The 12,936-nt window shown below is 30.9% G+C and overlaps 3 protein-coding genes across 7 annotated transcripts; 2 read left to right on the top strand and 1 right to left on the bottom strand.

Annotated features, from left to right (window-relative positions):
* The first annotated feature begins 799 nt into the window (after nucleotides 1–799).
* On the top strand, nucleotides 800–5,003 carry wupA (troponin wings up A). 5 transcript variants are annotated; one of them, XM_075730586.1, is made up of 9 exons: nucleotides 800–1,275; nucleotides 1,419–1,659; nucleotides 3,514–3,568; nucleotides 3,724–3,795; nucleotides 3,918–4,046; nucleotides 4,116–4,239; nucleotides 4,303–4,447; nucleotides 4,531–4,675; nucleotides 4,741–5,003. In XM_075730586.1, the coding sequence occupies exons 3-9, from the start codon at nucleotides 3,551–3,553 to the stop codon at nucleotides 4,813–4,815; spliced, it is 708 nt and encodes a 235-aa protein (XP_075586701.1). In that variant the 5' UTR covers nucleotides 800–1,275; nucleotides 1,419–1,659; nucleotides 3,514–3,550; the 3' UTR covers nucleotides 4,816–5,003. The 5 variants fall into 5 exon arrangements, with proteins under 5 accessions (XP_075586701.1, XP_075586702.1, XP_075586704.1 ...); XM_075730587.1 differs by having other exon boundaries at nucleotides 800–1,279; XM_075730589.1 differs by lacking the exon at nucleotides 3,724–3,795 and having other exon boundaries at nucleotides 807–1,275.
* Nucleotides 5,004–7,275: 2,272 nt separating this feature from the next.
* On the top strand, nucleotides 7,276–8,375 carry LOC124490872 (uncharacterized). Its single transcript, XM_075730585.1, has one exon. The coding sequence runs from the start codon at nucleotides 7,334–7,336 to the stop codon at nucleotides 8,279–8,281; it is 948 nt and encodes a 315-aa protein (XP_075586700.1). The 5' UTR covers nucleotides 7,276–7,333; the 3' UTR covers nucleotides 8,282–8,375.
* LOC124490870 (uncharacterized) lies at nucleotides 7,320–11,777 on the bottom strand. Its single transcript, XM_047053435.2, has 3 exons — nucleotides 11,154–11,777; nucleotides 10,845–11,085; nucleotides 7,320–8,824 (listed from the first exon to the last, which is right to left on the bottom strand). The coding sequence occupies exons 1-3, from the start codon at nucleotides 11,680–11,682 to the stop codon at nucleotides 8,299–8,301; spliced, it is 1,296 nt and encodes a 431-aa protein (XP_046909391.2). The 5' UTR covers nucleotides 11,683–11,777; the 3' UTR covers nucleotides 7,320–8,298.
* Between the last annotated feature and the right edge of the window lie 1,159 nt (nucleotides 11,778–12,936).

The raw sequence follows: 12,936 nt of genomic DNA, 5'->3' as shown, positions 1-12,936 counted from the left end.
AATTTTTTCCACCATTTCCGTTGTAAATAAATAAATCTTTTCCGCAACAGCTACTGCCATCTATTATGGAATGGTTGAAAAATTTTCGAAAATTTTTCCATGTTGATGAAAGAAAAAAATTCAATGACAACGATTATCGTCGGTTATCTTTGTTTGTTTGTTTTTTTTCGTTTTGTTCTGTAATGAAACAAAACAAAACAAAACAAAACAGCACAAAAAATAGAAAGAAAAACGAAAGAATCTTGATTGCAAATCTTCATTCCAATCTGATTTTTATTTATTCATCATCATCATCATCATTCTCTGTTGATGGTTTGGGTTTGTTTTTTTCGATGGAAATATCTACACTGAAAACGACGACGACGACAACAACAACAATTTTTCTTGCAAAATTCTAAAATTAAAATTCTTTATAAGTGGCAACACTACCGCTACTACCGCTACTACTACTATTACTACTACCGCTACTGATACGACGAAAAAAAAATCGAGAATCAAGAAAACGCAAAAAAAAAATTTCCCTTATCATAAACCACATGAATCCACATGAATCCACAATGAATAATCATGTATCAAATTCTGTTTTGTTGTAGCGGTTTGTAATAGTTATTTGTATCATCAAAACGATGTACACACCTACTTTTGTGTAGGAAAAAAAAGAAAGAAAGAATCCACACAAAATCTACAAGATTCGATTCTATTTATACCCTAAATGTATGCATGTGTGTATGTATGTATTGTATATCGAACTATATTTAGTTATGATGATGATGATGATGATATGACTATAGATTCTATAATTCTGTTGTGTTTCTATCGAAAAAAATAAAAATAAAAAAAAATAAAACGCCCGCCAAAAGAATTTCGACCAACACAACACAACACAACATAACACACACAGTGACTCTTTCAAATGAATGAATGATAAATGGTGACAATTTCCATTTCCGTTCTATTCCGTTAAAAAAAAAACACACAAAAAAATCAACATTATTCTGTGTGTGTTTGTGTGTTTGTTTGTGTGTGTGCAATATATATATATATGTTGGTTTTGATCATCGATATTTATCCGATTCATTCATTCAATCATCATCATCATCATCATTGCAATATTTTTCGTTTCGTGCCTGTTAAAATTGTGACGAATTTTTCATTTCATTTCATTTTTTTTTTTGTTATTCTACTTCGTCCTTTCTTCTTCTTCTTCTTCTCAACGCTTCATTCATGATCTTGTCTCTTTTTCAATTCACAGCTTGTTACTAGTGACATTTTGTTGTCAGTAAAAAATTCTTTTTTTTTATTTTCGTTCGTTTGTGTTCTACTCGATTCGATTCATCGAAATTGGACAATAATTTTTTATTGTTTTTTTTATTGTTTTCTTCTTTTGATTCATTGCTATTTTGTTTTGTATTTTTTAGTATTCGATTTTGATTTGATTTACCATTTACCATCATTTGATCACCATCATTCATCATCATAATCATCGTCATCATCGCAAGCAAACGAGCAACAAATCGGTTTTTGTCTTGTCTTGTATTGTTTTTTGTTTTGTTTTTTTTCAAAACGATCCATATATTCATTCAGTGTCGATTCGTGTTTTTGTTGGTTCGATCAATATCAAATTTTTTTGAACTTTCAACGTTCATTTTTTTCTGTGGGGTAAGTCATCGTTTTATTTTCACACCTTCATAAATCAATAATGTTTTGATTTCCGTTTCGCCATTCATTCGATTTGCCAAAAATTTCATTTTTTTGTTTGTTTGTTTGTTTGTAAATATATAATTTTGCTCATCATAACGTTCACATAAAGATTGTTTATTCTGAGTGAACAGAAAAAAAAATGCTGAGATTTCAAAAAAAAACAAGAAAAGAATTTTGAAAATTTGTAAACAAACAAAATTTTTTTTCTATCGGCCACATATATATATGCTAAATTATGATGAACAACAACAACACACCCACATTTATGTAAATTGATTGATGATGATGATCAAATTGATTCGTATACAAACACACACACACATGCACATTTTGTGTTTATGGCCAAAATTTCGAATGAATTTTGTTTTGCATATTTTGAAAAAACAAAAGCGCCATCTATTGTTCGTGATTGTCACTTTTTTGAATTTTTTTTTTAAGAATGCATCAATGAACACACACACACACACGGGCACAGAATACCATTAATCATAATCTTAATTTGAATATATAATACACACACATACACAGAGAGAGAGAGAGAGAGAGAAATAATCATCTAATTCAATGTCAATAAGTATATGATGACATTGTCTGTATAAATCTCTAATTTCTAAAATATAAATATGTGTGTAATATTTATGAAAGAAGAAACTAGAATAAAACACATTCTACAGAATTCTATGGTTGTTTAGTTACACTTACACCTACATTCTATATCCATATATTCATTATCATCATCAACATCAATCCACCGTTAATGATGATGATGATATCTTGGCATCACATTTCCCAAAGCCTTGTGTTCGTATGTGTGTGTGTGTGTGACAATTAATAGATAATCATTGAGTGTAAAACAAAAAAAAAAAATAAATGAATCGATCAAAATTGATATTCAAAATCAAAACGAATCAATCGATACACATAGTTAGCCATTTCCCATTATTATTCAATTCATTGTTGAACATTGATTTTCATTGAAAACAACAAAAAAAAACTTCCGGTTCTTTTTAGATTTAGAATTGAATTTTTGTATGTGTGTGTGTCGCAGAAATGTTAACAACAACAACAACAACAACAACAAATGTTTTGCTCTTTGTGTGTTATTCTTGACTCTTTTTTTTTATTCTCCACTTTTTTTTTGATATTTATGATAATGTTGTTGTTTATCGCTTACTGTTGTGTTCAATACTGGAATAATGCCAGAATTCTGCTTGTTGTTTATTCGCTTCTTTCTCTTTCTCTCTCGTTATTTGAATTTCCATCATGGCCAAGTCCTCTCTCATGATTCCTTTAAACACACGACAGACAAAAAAAGTAAAAGTCAAAACGACAATCTTGTTCATGTTTTAGATTAAATGAATGAATGAATGAACAAGATTGGTTAGCGTCATATCACCATGAAGCAAGCAAGCGAAAAAAAAGCCTAAATTCTCATCAGTAAAAAATTTCGATTCAATGAAAACAAAAAAAAAACGAAGAAGAAGAAAATTTCACATTTTTTTTCTCTCTCTCTCTGGTTGTGAAAAGATGACAAACAGGCAGAGAAAAAAATAAAGTAGCAAAATTCATGACAAAAAATAAATCAGAATTTCAAGCCAAATGAATGATGTGATATGTTGACCTAGATTAGATTCTTTCCCTTTTTTTCTTCTTTTTCTTCTTCTTTTGTCGTCTTAAGATTCAAGTGTTTGTAAGTTATAATCACACACAAATGATTCCAAATAAGCTTGTGTGATTCTATAAAGAATCCTGTAATTAGTGATTGAAAATAATTCTCAATATTTAATTCTGTTCATTTGTGGTGTTTTATAGAATTGGTTTTTTTCCGGTCACAACAACAACAACAAAAATGGCCAATCTAACCGAGGTAAGTGGCATTTTTTTTGCCATTCCTTCTTAATCTTTGTCTGTTTGTTTGTTTGTTTGTTTCCATTGAACCATGAATTGTATCCATTTGTCCATTTGTATGGATTCCTGAATCAATCCCAATGTCCACCGATCCAATTAAAAAAATCCTATAAGTCTACTAATATTGATCCATTTATGGAACGTAGACGACGTGATCAAGCTGAAGCTCGTAAACGTCTTTCTGAAGTAGTGTACCAATCCCATTTTGTTTCAATGCTTAAAAAAAAATTTTTTTCTTTGTTTTTAAATAACCAACATTGATTTCAATCAATAAATCAATCAATTTTTTTTCTTAACAAATTCCACAGGAAGAAAGACGTAAAGCCGAAGAAAAGGAACGTAAAAAAGCTGAAGTACGTGCACGTCTTGAAGAGGCGGCACGTGCAAAAAAAGGAAAAAAAGGTTTTATGACACCGGAACGTAAACGTAAATTACGTGTAAGTTTATTATTGTTTTCTGATCAATCATCATCATCATCAGATCATTTTAATCAATAAATCAATTAGACATTATTACGTAAAAATGCTGCCGAAGCTGTCAAACGTGAACAGGAAAGACGTGCAGCTGAACGTCGTGAAATGTTATCGAAACGTTGTGGTCAGCCAAAAAATTTGGATGGCATGAATGCAGGTAAGTGAAATTGTTTTTTACTGAATCATTCGTTTCTCAATTCCATCATATAAAATAATGTAGATGCAATGAAAAAAGTTTGTCAAGAATATCATGATCGTATTTCAAAATTGGAATATAACAAATATGATCTTGAATATGATGTAAGACAAAAAGATTATCTAATCAATGAATTACAGGTACAAGTAAGCGATATGCGTGGTAAATTGTAAGTTTGTTTGTTTTTTCTGTTTTTGCTTCTGCCAATTTTCAAATATTCATTTTTTTTGCTGTTTTTGAATGAAAAAAAAGCCTTAAACCAGCATTGAAAAAGGTTTCTAAATATGATGCCAAACTGGAAAAAATGGCCAAAGTTGCCGCTAAAGCTGATCAAGATTTCCGACAGAATTTGAAACGTGTACAATCCACTAAATTTACCGTTGATGATGATAAAGATGTAAGTTTTTTCTCTGTTGTTGTTGTTGTTGTTGTTTGTTTTTAAATCCAAATACACAACCATAGACAAAAGATCAACCAGATTGGGCCAAAAAAGGTGGACATAAATTGGAAGTAGAAGAAGCTGAAGCCGATGAATGAATGAATGAAATGAAATGAAACGAATGGCAAAACGAAAAAAAAAATACACACCATCATTATCATCATTTATAAAACGTGAATGAAACGCCCACACACGCATGCGCTGTATGTGTGTGTGGGAGGGGGTGATTGTTGAAAAAAATTTAAATTATAAATTTTATTTTACAATCAATCAATCAATCAATCAATCACACATACATACACAACAACCCACCCACACACACACATATATTTGCATTATTATTTAAAAAAAATAAATTTTAAATAAAAAAAAATTGTTGCTGTTGTTGTGTTTACAATGTTAAACTTCTTTGTCTATTATCACGTACTAATCGATTGGCCATTGTCCAGCTTGATAATCGACGACTACGACGACCTTGTTGTTGTTGTTGATTTCTTCGAATCGATATCGATGATCTTAATTGTCTTGGTAGTGGTGGTGGTCTTTGTTGTTTTATTGATGTTGAATAATAAAGTGATCGACGATATGTTTGACGACGAACACTACGGCGACCACCGCGACCTCTGCGACCATAACCACGACGACGGCCACGAGAAAATCGTGATCGTCGAATTGGTGGCTGAAAAAATGAATGAATCGTACTTTGATTCAAATCCGATGTTGTTCCACCATCATTCAATGTATCAAGATCGCCATTTGTCAAAATTTTACGACAATTTTTACATAACAGTTGCTGTTGTTGCGGTTGCGGTTGCGACTGCTGTTGCGGTTGTTTTGGTATTACTATTGGCTGAAATTTAGGTGGTGATTTTGTCGATGGTGCCGGTTGTTGTTGTTGTTGCATCAATGGTGGGACTGATTTTATCGTCATCGTTTGTGGCTTTTTCGGTGGTGATGATTTCGGTTTCAATTGTTGCAGTTGTAACGTTGGTGGTTGTGGTGGTGGTTTTTGTTTTTCCAAAATTTTCGATTCCAATTCAACTGATGATGCTGGTTCATCACAGTTGATAGCATTTGCTATTGCCGCTACTAATGGACGTATTTGTACTGTTGATATTGGTGATTTTTGTTTCTTACTACGTGATGATCTTCGTGATGATGATGGTGATTTTGATGATGATTTCGATGATGATGGACTACGGTAAACATCGATTTTTATTTTTATTTGTTGACTTTTTGGTTTTACTATCATCACATTATCATTATCATTGATGGTTCGTGCTACTGTAGATTGATCCATAGTGGTAGATGTCGTCGCCGTTGTGGTTGCGGTTGGCCGTGATATTGATATGGGCGGTGGTAGTAATGGTGGTGGTGATGGTGCTCGTATTGATATTGTGGATGTTTTGTTTTTCTTGCCATCCATTTCATTATCAGTCATGTTTTTTTTTGTTGTTGTTGTACAGATGAAGAAAAAATTTTTTTTTTTTACCCAGAAAAACAAACGCAAAATAAACAAAAATGGAACATTGACATTTATTTATTGATTAAATTTATAGTGATTGGTGAACAAAATTTTTATTTTATTTAATTTGAATTTTAGAAAATTTTCGTTACAAACAAACAAAATGCATAATTATTACACGTAATTTGATTGATTGATTGATCGATTTATTGATTGTTTTGTTTTGTTTTTTTAGCCATAATAATATCGTCCTTTTGATTTTGATTTAATCTTGATTTTGGATTTATATTTACCTTTACCATGTACTGGATAATAAATAGGTTGAACATAGCCATAACCACCATGATAGCCACCACAATCGACAGTTTGTTGGCCAATAATGGTCATGAAAATGGCCGATATAATGGCCAAAATGGCCATCGATGGTATCAATAATTTCATTATGACGGTGATGATGATGATGAAAATCTCGAAAATTGAATGAATAAATGAATGAATGTATGGCCCCGTTTTTATAGCCAATGATGGTGTGAGAATTTCGGTGATTTCAAAATTGGAAAATCCATGAATTTTTTTTCTCGATTTTCAAAGAATCAAATTATTCAAAAAAAAAAAAAATGATCATCAACACCTAATAACTTGACTAACAAGTTTTGGTTTGTTAGTTGTGGAATCACAAATTTTGTACACACAATTTATGTGATTTGCAATCATCGATTTAATTAATTCAAGGCCATCATCATTCATGTTAACAATTTTTTTTTGTATAATTTTTGATACCTGTGGCTATTATTACGATCATCATCATTTATTATTTGCAGGTAATTTTTTTTTTATTTTTGTGGAAATTTTTTTTTCCAGTGTAGTAATCTCTGTGTTTCTCTAATCAACAGAAATGCAAACAATAAATTACCGATGGAAAAAACGCCCATCCTTTTTGTTTTTTTTCCGGATGGAACCAAAAAAAAAAACAATGGCCTTTGTTTTTTTTTTTTTTTTTTTGAAAAATCGATAACCAATCAATCGATGATGAATCAATGATGATTGAAAAAATGTATAAAAACCAGAGCAGCATATGAGAATAAGTATTTCCATTTTCCAGTGTTTTTTTTTTTGCAGTGAATAAAATCAAAACAAAAAATCGGAAAAAAATGAAAAATTTTCACTTTCACTTTTTGTTGCTGTTATTATCAACATTATTATCACAATCAACATCCGAAGTGAAACCAGATGAATTTGCACGTGATTGTATCGACACATTGACCGGTGCTAATCTTATACAATGGTGTCGAACCGGTGCATTGATTGATTATGATCCAATTCGTTTGCATACCAATTATACAACAGTATGGGAAAGTTGTTGCCAAGCATATGATGAAATCCATTGTTATGAACAACAAGGACAAAGATTTTGTCCACAAAAAACATTTGAACATCTTGTTGAATATGTTCATGAATTTCGTGATTATTTATCCAAATATTTCTGCAAAGATCCTGCATATAAAATTGATTGGCAAGAACATTGTCAAAATTTATCCTATTATGCATTACATCACGATGATCATCATCATGAATTGGAATTATTTTTACCGTATGCGGATGATAAACAAATCAAAACCTGTATAGATTTTTTGAAAAATCATACAAAAGATGGCGCCAATGGTGATAATCATATTGAATATTGTCGTAAACAAACTAAAAAAGATTTGTCGAAAAAATTTACCGATAATATTGATCGTGAAATATTTTGCTGTGCTGAATATAATTTTATTGAATGTATTGTAAAAGAATCCCATGATTATTGTGATCAAACTGGACAATCAAAATTGATTGAATGGTCACGTCGAATATTCCGTTGGGCAAGTGATCAAATTTGTCATCATGTACCATATTTTGATCATAATGAAAATGAAAATTTCGATAATTTAGATTCAAAGACTGAAAAAATTTGTCAACAATATGGTTATGATTTACAAAAAAATTTTATTGGTGATAATTCTAATAATAGTAGTAGTAAATGGTGGCTATTTATACCAATTACATTGGTTATTGGTGCCATTTCCGGTGCTATATATTACAAATATAAAAAACGACGATAAATGAATAAATGATTCGTTCATTGAATAAATAAAAAAATCATTCCCATTGCCATTGTCATGATGATGATGAATAAATTATTTTTCAACAAATTAATCGATGCATTTGATGATTGTAAATTCTGTTCATTCATTTTCATTAAACGATTCTGTTGCTGTTGTTGCTGCTGCTGCCGCTGCTGCTGTTGTTGTTGTTTAAGTCTTTGTAAAATGATTGTTGTACCGGAAGAAGTTGATTCAGATTTATGTGATGGTCTAATAAATTTTGTTGTTTGTTGTTGATGGGCATTATTTTGATTTTTATTTTTACCATCACCATCATCATCACCATCGTCATCATCATCATTGCCTGTATTTATAATACGACCACGTATACCATATAATGCTTCATCACAAGTACCTGGTCCATATGTATATGCTTGACAATGTTGTTCCAATACTGGATTTGTTATACGTGGTAAATGATCACGCATAAATATCGATGCCGATTGACCACATTGTTCACGTACATGAAGTCGTTTACATAGTACTAATTCTTGTAGGGCACTTTTGTATTGTGATTTTGATGGATAAAATTAAAAATGATGAATGAATGAATGAGGAATTTTTGGATTCAGAAGTGATAGAAAGGTGTGAGAGAAAATGAAAAAATTATGTAAATCAACACCAGAAGAAAAAGTTATTTATTTATTTTTTTTTCTCTCTCAACGCATTAATGATCATCATCATTCATAGACACAATGGTTAGCTCTTTTGGGAACTGAAAAAGTGTTAAAATTAATTTTTTTTTCTCTTTATTCCCCTGTGTGTGTAAGTTAAAGGGTTAAATATTTTTCATATAGTTTTGGTTTTTGTTTTGTGAAAAATTTCTTAAATTGAAATTTTTCAAATGATTCCATTGCAAAACAAAACAAAACAAAAAAAACATTCCGGCAAATCATTCACAACCAACACAATCCATTTGCAACAAAAACAACGAAAAAAAAATCAACCAAATTTAATTAGATTAATCAACAGAAACAAAATCAACAAAAAAAAAAAAAAACAGAAAATTCAGCTAACCAGAGATGCAAAATTCTCATGGGTACAATATGTGTGTGTGTGTGTCGATCCAAAAGAAAAAAAAAGTGATACCACCACCACCATTACGATCCAGGATTCTTGCAATTTACAATTAGATTAGCCTAGCAGTCACTTGGGTTTAGCTTTCGATTTTGGCTTTTGTTTTGTTTTTTGTTTTTTGTTTTTGTGTGTGTGTGTGTTAGTTAAATGAAAATAAACCACCACCACCACCATACAGGTTTCCAATGATATATCCATCCTGGACAAAAGAAAAACAACGACAACAACTACAATATAAGAATCAAACATTCGATTTTTTTTTTGGGTTAACCAATTTGTTTGTTTGTTTGTTTGTTTTGGACACAATTTAAACACATCCATGGCTCTTATGTGGATATTTATCACATTTATTTACAAGGTTTTTTTTTGTTCAGCCGTCGTCGTCGTCGTCTTTTGGTTATCTCAAGGGCTTCAGGCAATTTGATTTTCTCACTGTGTTTTTTTTTATTTATTTATTTATTCGTATTGTTGGATAATTCTTCAGAGATGTTTGCGAAAAAAAAGAGAAACCTAAATCTAATTGTGTGTGTGCTAGCTAGCTAGCTAGCTGGACAAACACACTAATCATTGAGGCTGTTTTTTTTTTTTTTTTGCTTAGCAAATCAAATTATGGACAATGGACACTTAGAAACTACCATGATGTGTGTGAGTGTGTGAAAACGAGTTGAGTTTCACTACGAATTTTTTTTTGTTTGTTTCTTTCTACACCTTTGATGAAAACAGAAAAAAAACAGCAGTGAGAGAAAAAACAAAAACGAGTAAATCAATCAGAAAAAATTTTTTTGTTTCTGGATTTTCTGAAAATTTAAATTCAAAGAATAAAATGTTTGTATGGTTGATGGAAACCAGAATCATCAGGAATCTAGAACTCAGAACCCGGAATCCAGAATCCAGAATCCAGAATCCAGAACCTAGAATCCAATAAGATAAATCAACAAACAAACAAAACAAAAGAAAATATAAACAAAAAAAAACCAACCAACCAACCAACCACCAAATTTCGGGAACAAATTTTGATCTAACAATCTCGAATAACAGCAGCATTGGAGTAGTGGATAAAAAAAAATCAGAATCCAAAAAAAGAACCAGATTCTGGTTTGGTTTTCTCAATGTTTATTTAACTTGAAAACATAATAACAATGATGATGACTATGGAACAATTTGACCTAAACAACGAGCCCCAAAAGAATATAAATCAAATAAAAACAAAAAAAAAAAAAAAAAATGTCAGAATGCAAACATCAATGCAAATTATGATCGATTTCATTGTATGAACAAAGAAAAAAAGAAATAAAAAGAATCACAATTCAGAATCTCTGAATCATATGTACACAATGTAAATATCAAAACCATTTTGAGCATAGAGAGAGAGAGAGAGAGAGAGAAAAAAAAATAACGGAAACGAAAAATCAAAAAAAAAAAAACAAAACAAAACAAAACTTACCAACATGTTCGCCGCATTATAATTTCTTTCATTTGTAATTGCCGTTTTTGTCGATATAGTCGATTTGGTTTCAATGAATTTGAATCGATTAAATCGACAATCGATAGTCGATATTGTGATGGTGGTGAATGAACTGGCTGTGATTGAATCGGTGGCAATGCAATAGCATCACGATATTCATGTGCACATTTTTGTTCATCCAATGAAATGTTACGAAAACATTTTGCATGTATTAAATATTCTAATGATGATGAGGAAAAAAAAACATCAGCATGATGAATCTTGTTTCTGGATCAAATTCACACTTACCTGCTTGTACTTTTTTATCATCACATAGATCATGTACAAATTGTTTTGCATTCGTAACAATATGGCCAAACACTTGCATCATTTCATGTGTAAAACAACGTTCCGAATGGCTATCTAAACAGCGGACACGTTTTTTCAGATCTTCACATGTTAATTTTAATTGTTCCGATGTTATTGGAAATGCTAAATCACCATTACCATCATTATTATTATTATTATTATTGCTAGTGGACCATAAACCGGAAATGCATTGTTGAAAATTTGCCAATGTACATTCCATAGATGTTTGATTATCTACTAAAACAAACGATGATGATGATGATGATGATGATGATGATTGGATTAAATGATGACCATCAATCATATAAATAGGCATTATAATCAAAATAATTGTCGTCATTATCCAGTATAGTGATAGGCAACAATTGATCAATTGGATCAAATTCTGGTCATTTTTCATTGATGATGAACAATGATCACGATGTCTATAATTTTGATTGATTCTGATTCTTAAGAATGATTGAGCCATTTTTTTCCTTCTTTTTTTGATATAAAAATCATCAAGTTGTTTATCGTTGGTGGTCAATGATTTTTTTGTCTGGACATAAAATTCAATGTGGTATGCACTGGTTTCTTTTCCGAATGAAACTAAACACACACACATATAGACCATCATCATTAGTTTGTTTGTTTCGTACATCAGTTTCGGTTGTTTTTTTTTCCTGGTGTTATTTTTTTGTTTGATGGGCGTACGTGCGCGCCAAATTCTTTTTTTTTTGCAGTTTCTTTGTTTTGTTTCTATTTTTTTTTCATTCTTTTTCGTTTTTTATTCTTGGCTGGATTCTTTATCTAACGAATAATAATGGTATCAATTTCAAATTACATACACACACACACACACACACTGAAAAAAGGTAAGCTCCACCCATCCAGAATTAGTGAATATTCTATGTCTACAGGTGGTAGTAGCATAGGTTGATAGTTATGATAAGGCGTGGCCTAGATAATAATAATAATAATAATTGACATTAGATCAGGAGAGAAAGAATACGGAAATTCAGTTATTAATCCTTTATTTTAAGGTTCATGAATTACATTACATCATCATTGAATGATTATGCCGATTTGTTTCAGGAACCAAAAAAAAACGATATTCAATTACTATTATTAAAAACAACAACGATGATCAAAGAAAGAAGAAAAAAAAACCTAAATCATCTGGTTTATATCAACAGAAATAAAAAACAATTCAAACACACACACACACACACACACAAACACAAACACAGACCCTGGATCCAGTCTGGAGAAACAAAAACGAAAACCCAGACCTAGAAATTGTGTAACCAGGCACGATACTCGATAATCGAGATTGATGATTGATAAACTCTAATAATAATAATAATAACAACGACTACAACAACAACAATAATACTGTATGGATGGGAATGTAGAAAATAAAGTCATGGAACCAAAATATATTCCTGATGTATACCAGAAATCTGACCTCGAATGATTAGTGTGTGTGTGTGTGTGTGGATTTTCAGATTCGCTTTTTTTCCTGTTCCAGCATCAATGAATAGTCAAAACTTTTGTTTTGTTAATCCTCTTTTCGGTCAATTTTTTTTTTGATTCTTTACTGTTGTTTTATAATTAAACATCTTGATTGCAAAACAGACAGACACACACAGGGAGAATCAAAATGTTTATTTCGATCACTACACGATAATGATACGGTGATGATATGTCCAATTAATTGTGATTTATCGTGTGTGTGTGTGTG

The sequence above is a fragment of the Dermatophagoides farinae genome, chromosome 4 (genome assembly GCF_024713945.1).
Source record: "Dermatophagoides farinae isolate YC_2012a chromosome 4, ASM2471394v1, whole genome shotgun sequence".
Lineage (NCBI taxonomy): Eukaryota > Metazoa > Arthropoda > Arachnida > Sarcoptiformes > Pyroglyphidae > Dermatophagoides > Dermatophagoides farinae.
The sequence above is the reverse complement of the archived record's forward strand: the minus strand, read 5'-3'. Positions and strand labels throughout refer to the sequence as shown.

Bases quoted from the DNA above. Each gene is read 5' to 3' on its own strand.
- LOC124490870 (XM_047053435.2), bottom strand. From the start codon at position 11,682: ATGGCTCAATCATTCTTAAGAATCAGAATCAATCAAAATTATAGACAT. The intron at 11,086-11,153 runs GTAAGTGTGAAT...CATCATCATTAG, and splicing joins TGATAAAAAAGTACAAGCAG to AATATTTAATACATGCAAAA. The intron at 8,825-10,844 runs GTAAGTTTTGTT...ACAATACAAAAG, and splicing joins ATAATGCGGCGAACATGTTG to TGCCCTACAAGAATTAGTAC.
- LOC124490872 (XM_075730585.1), top strand. From the start codon at position 7,334: ATGAAAAATTTTCACTTTCACTTTTTGTTGCTGTTATTATCAACATTA.
- wupA (XM_075730586.1), top strand. The intron at 4,047-4,115 runs GTAAGTTTATTA...TAAATCAATTAG, and splicing joins AACGTAAACGTAAATTACGT to ACATTATTACGTAAAAATGC. The intron at 4,676-4,740 runs GTAAGTTTTTTC...ACACAACCATAG, and splicing joins CCGTTGATGATGATAAAGAT to ACAAAAGATCAACCAGATTG.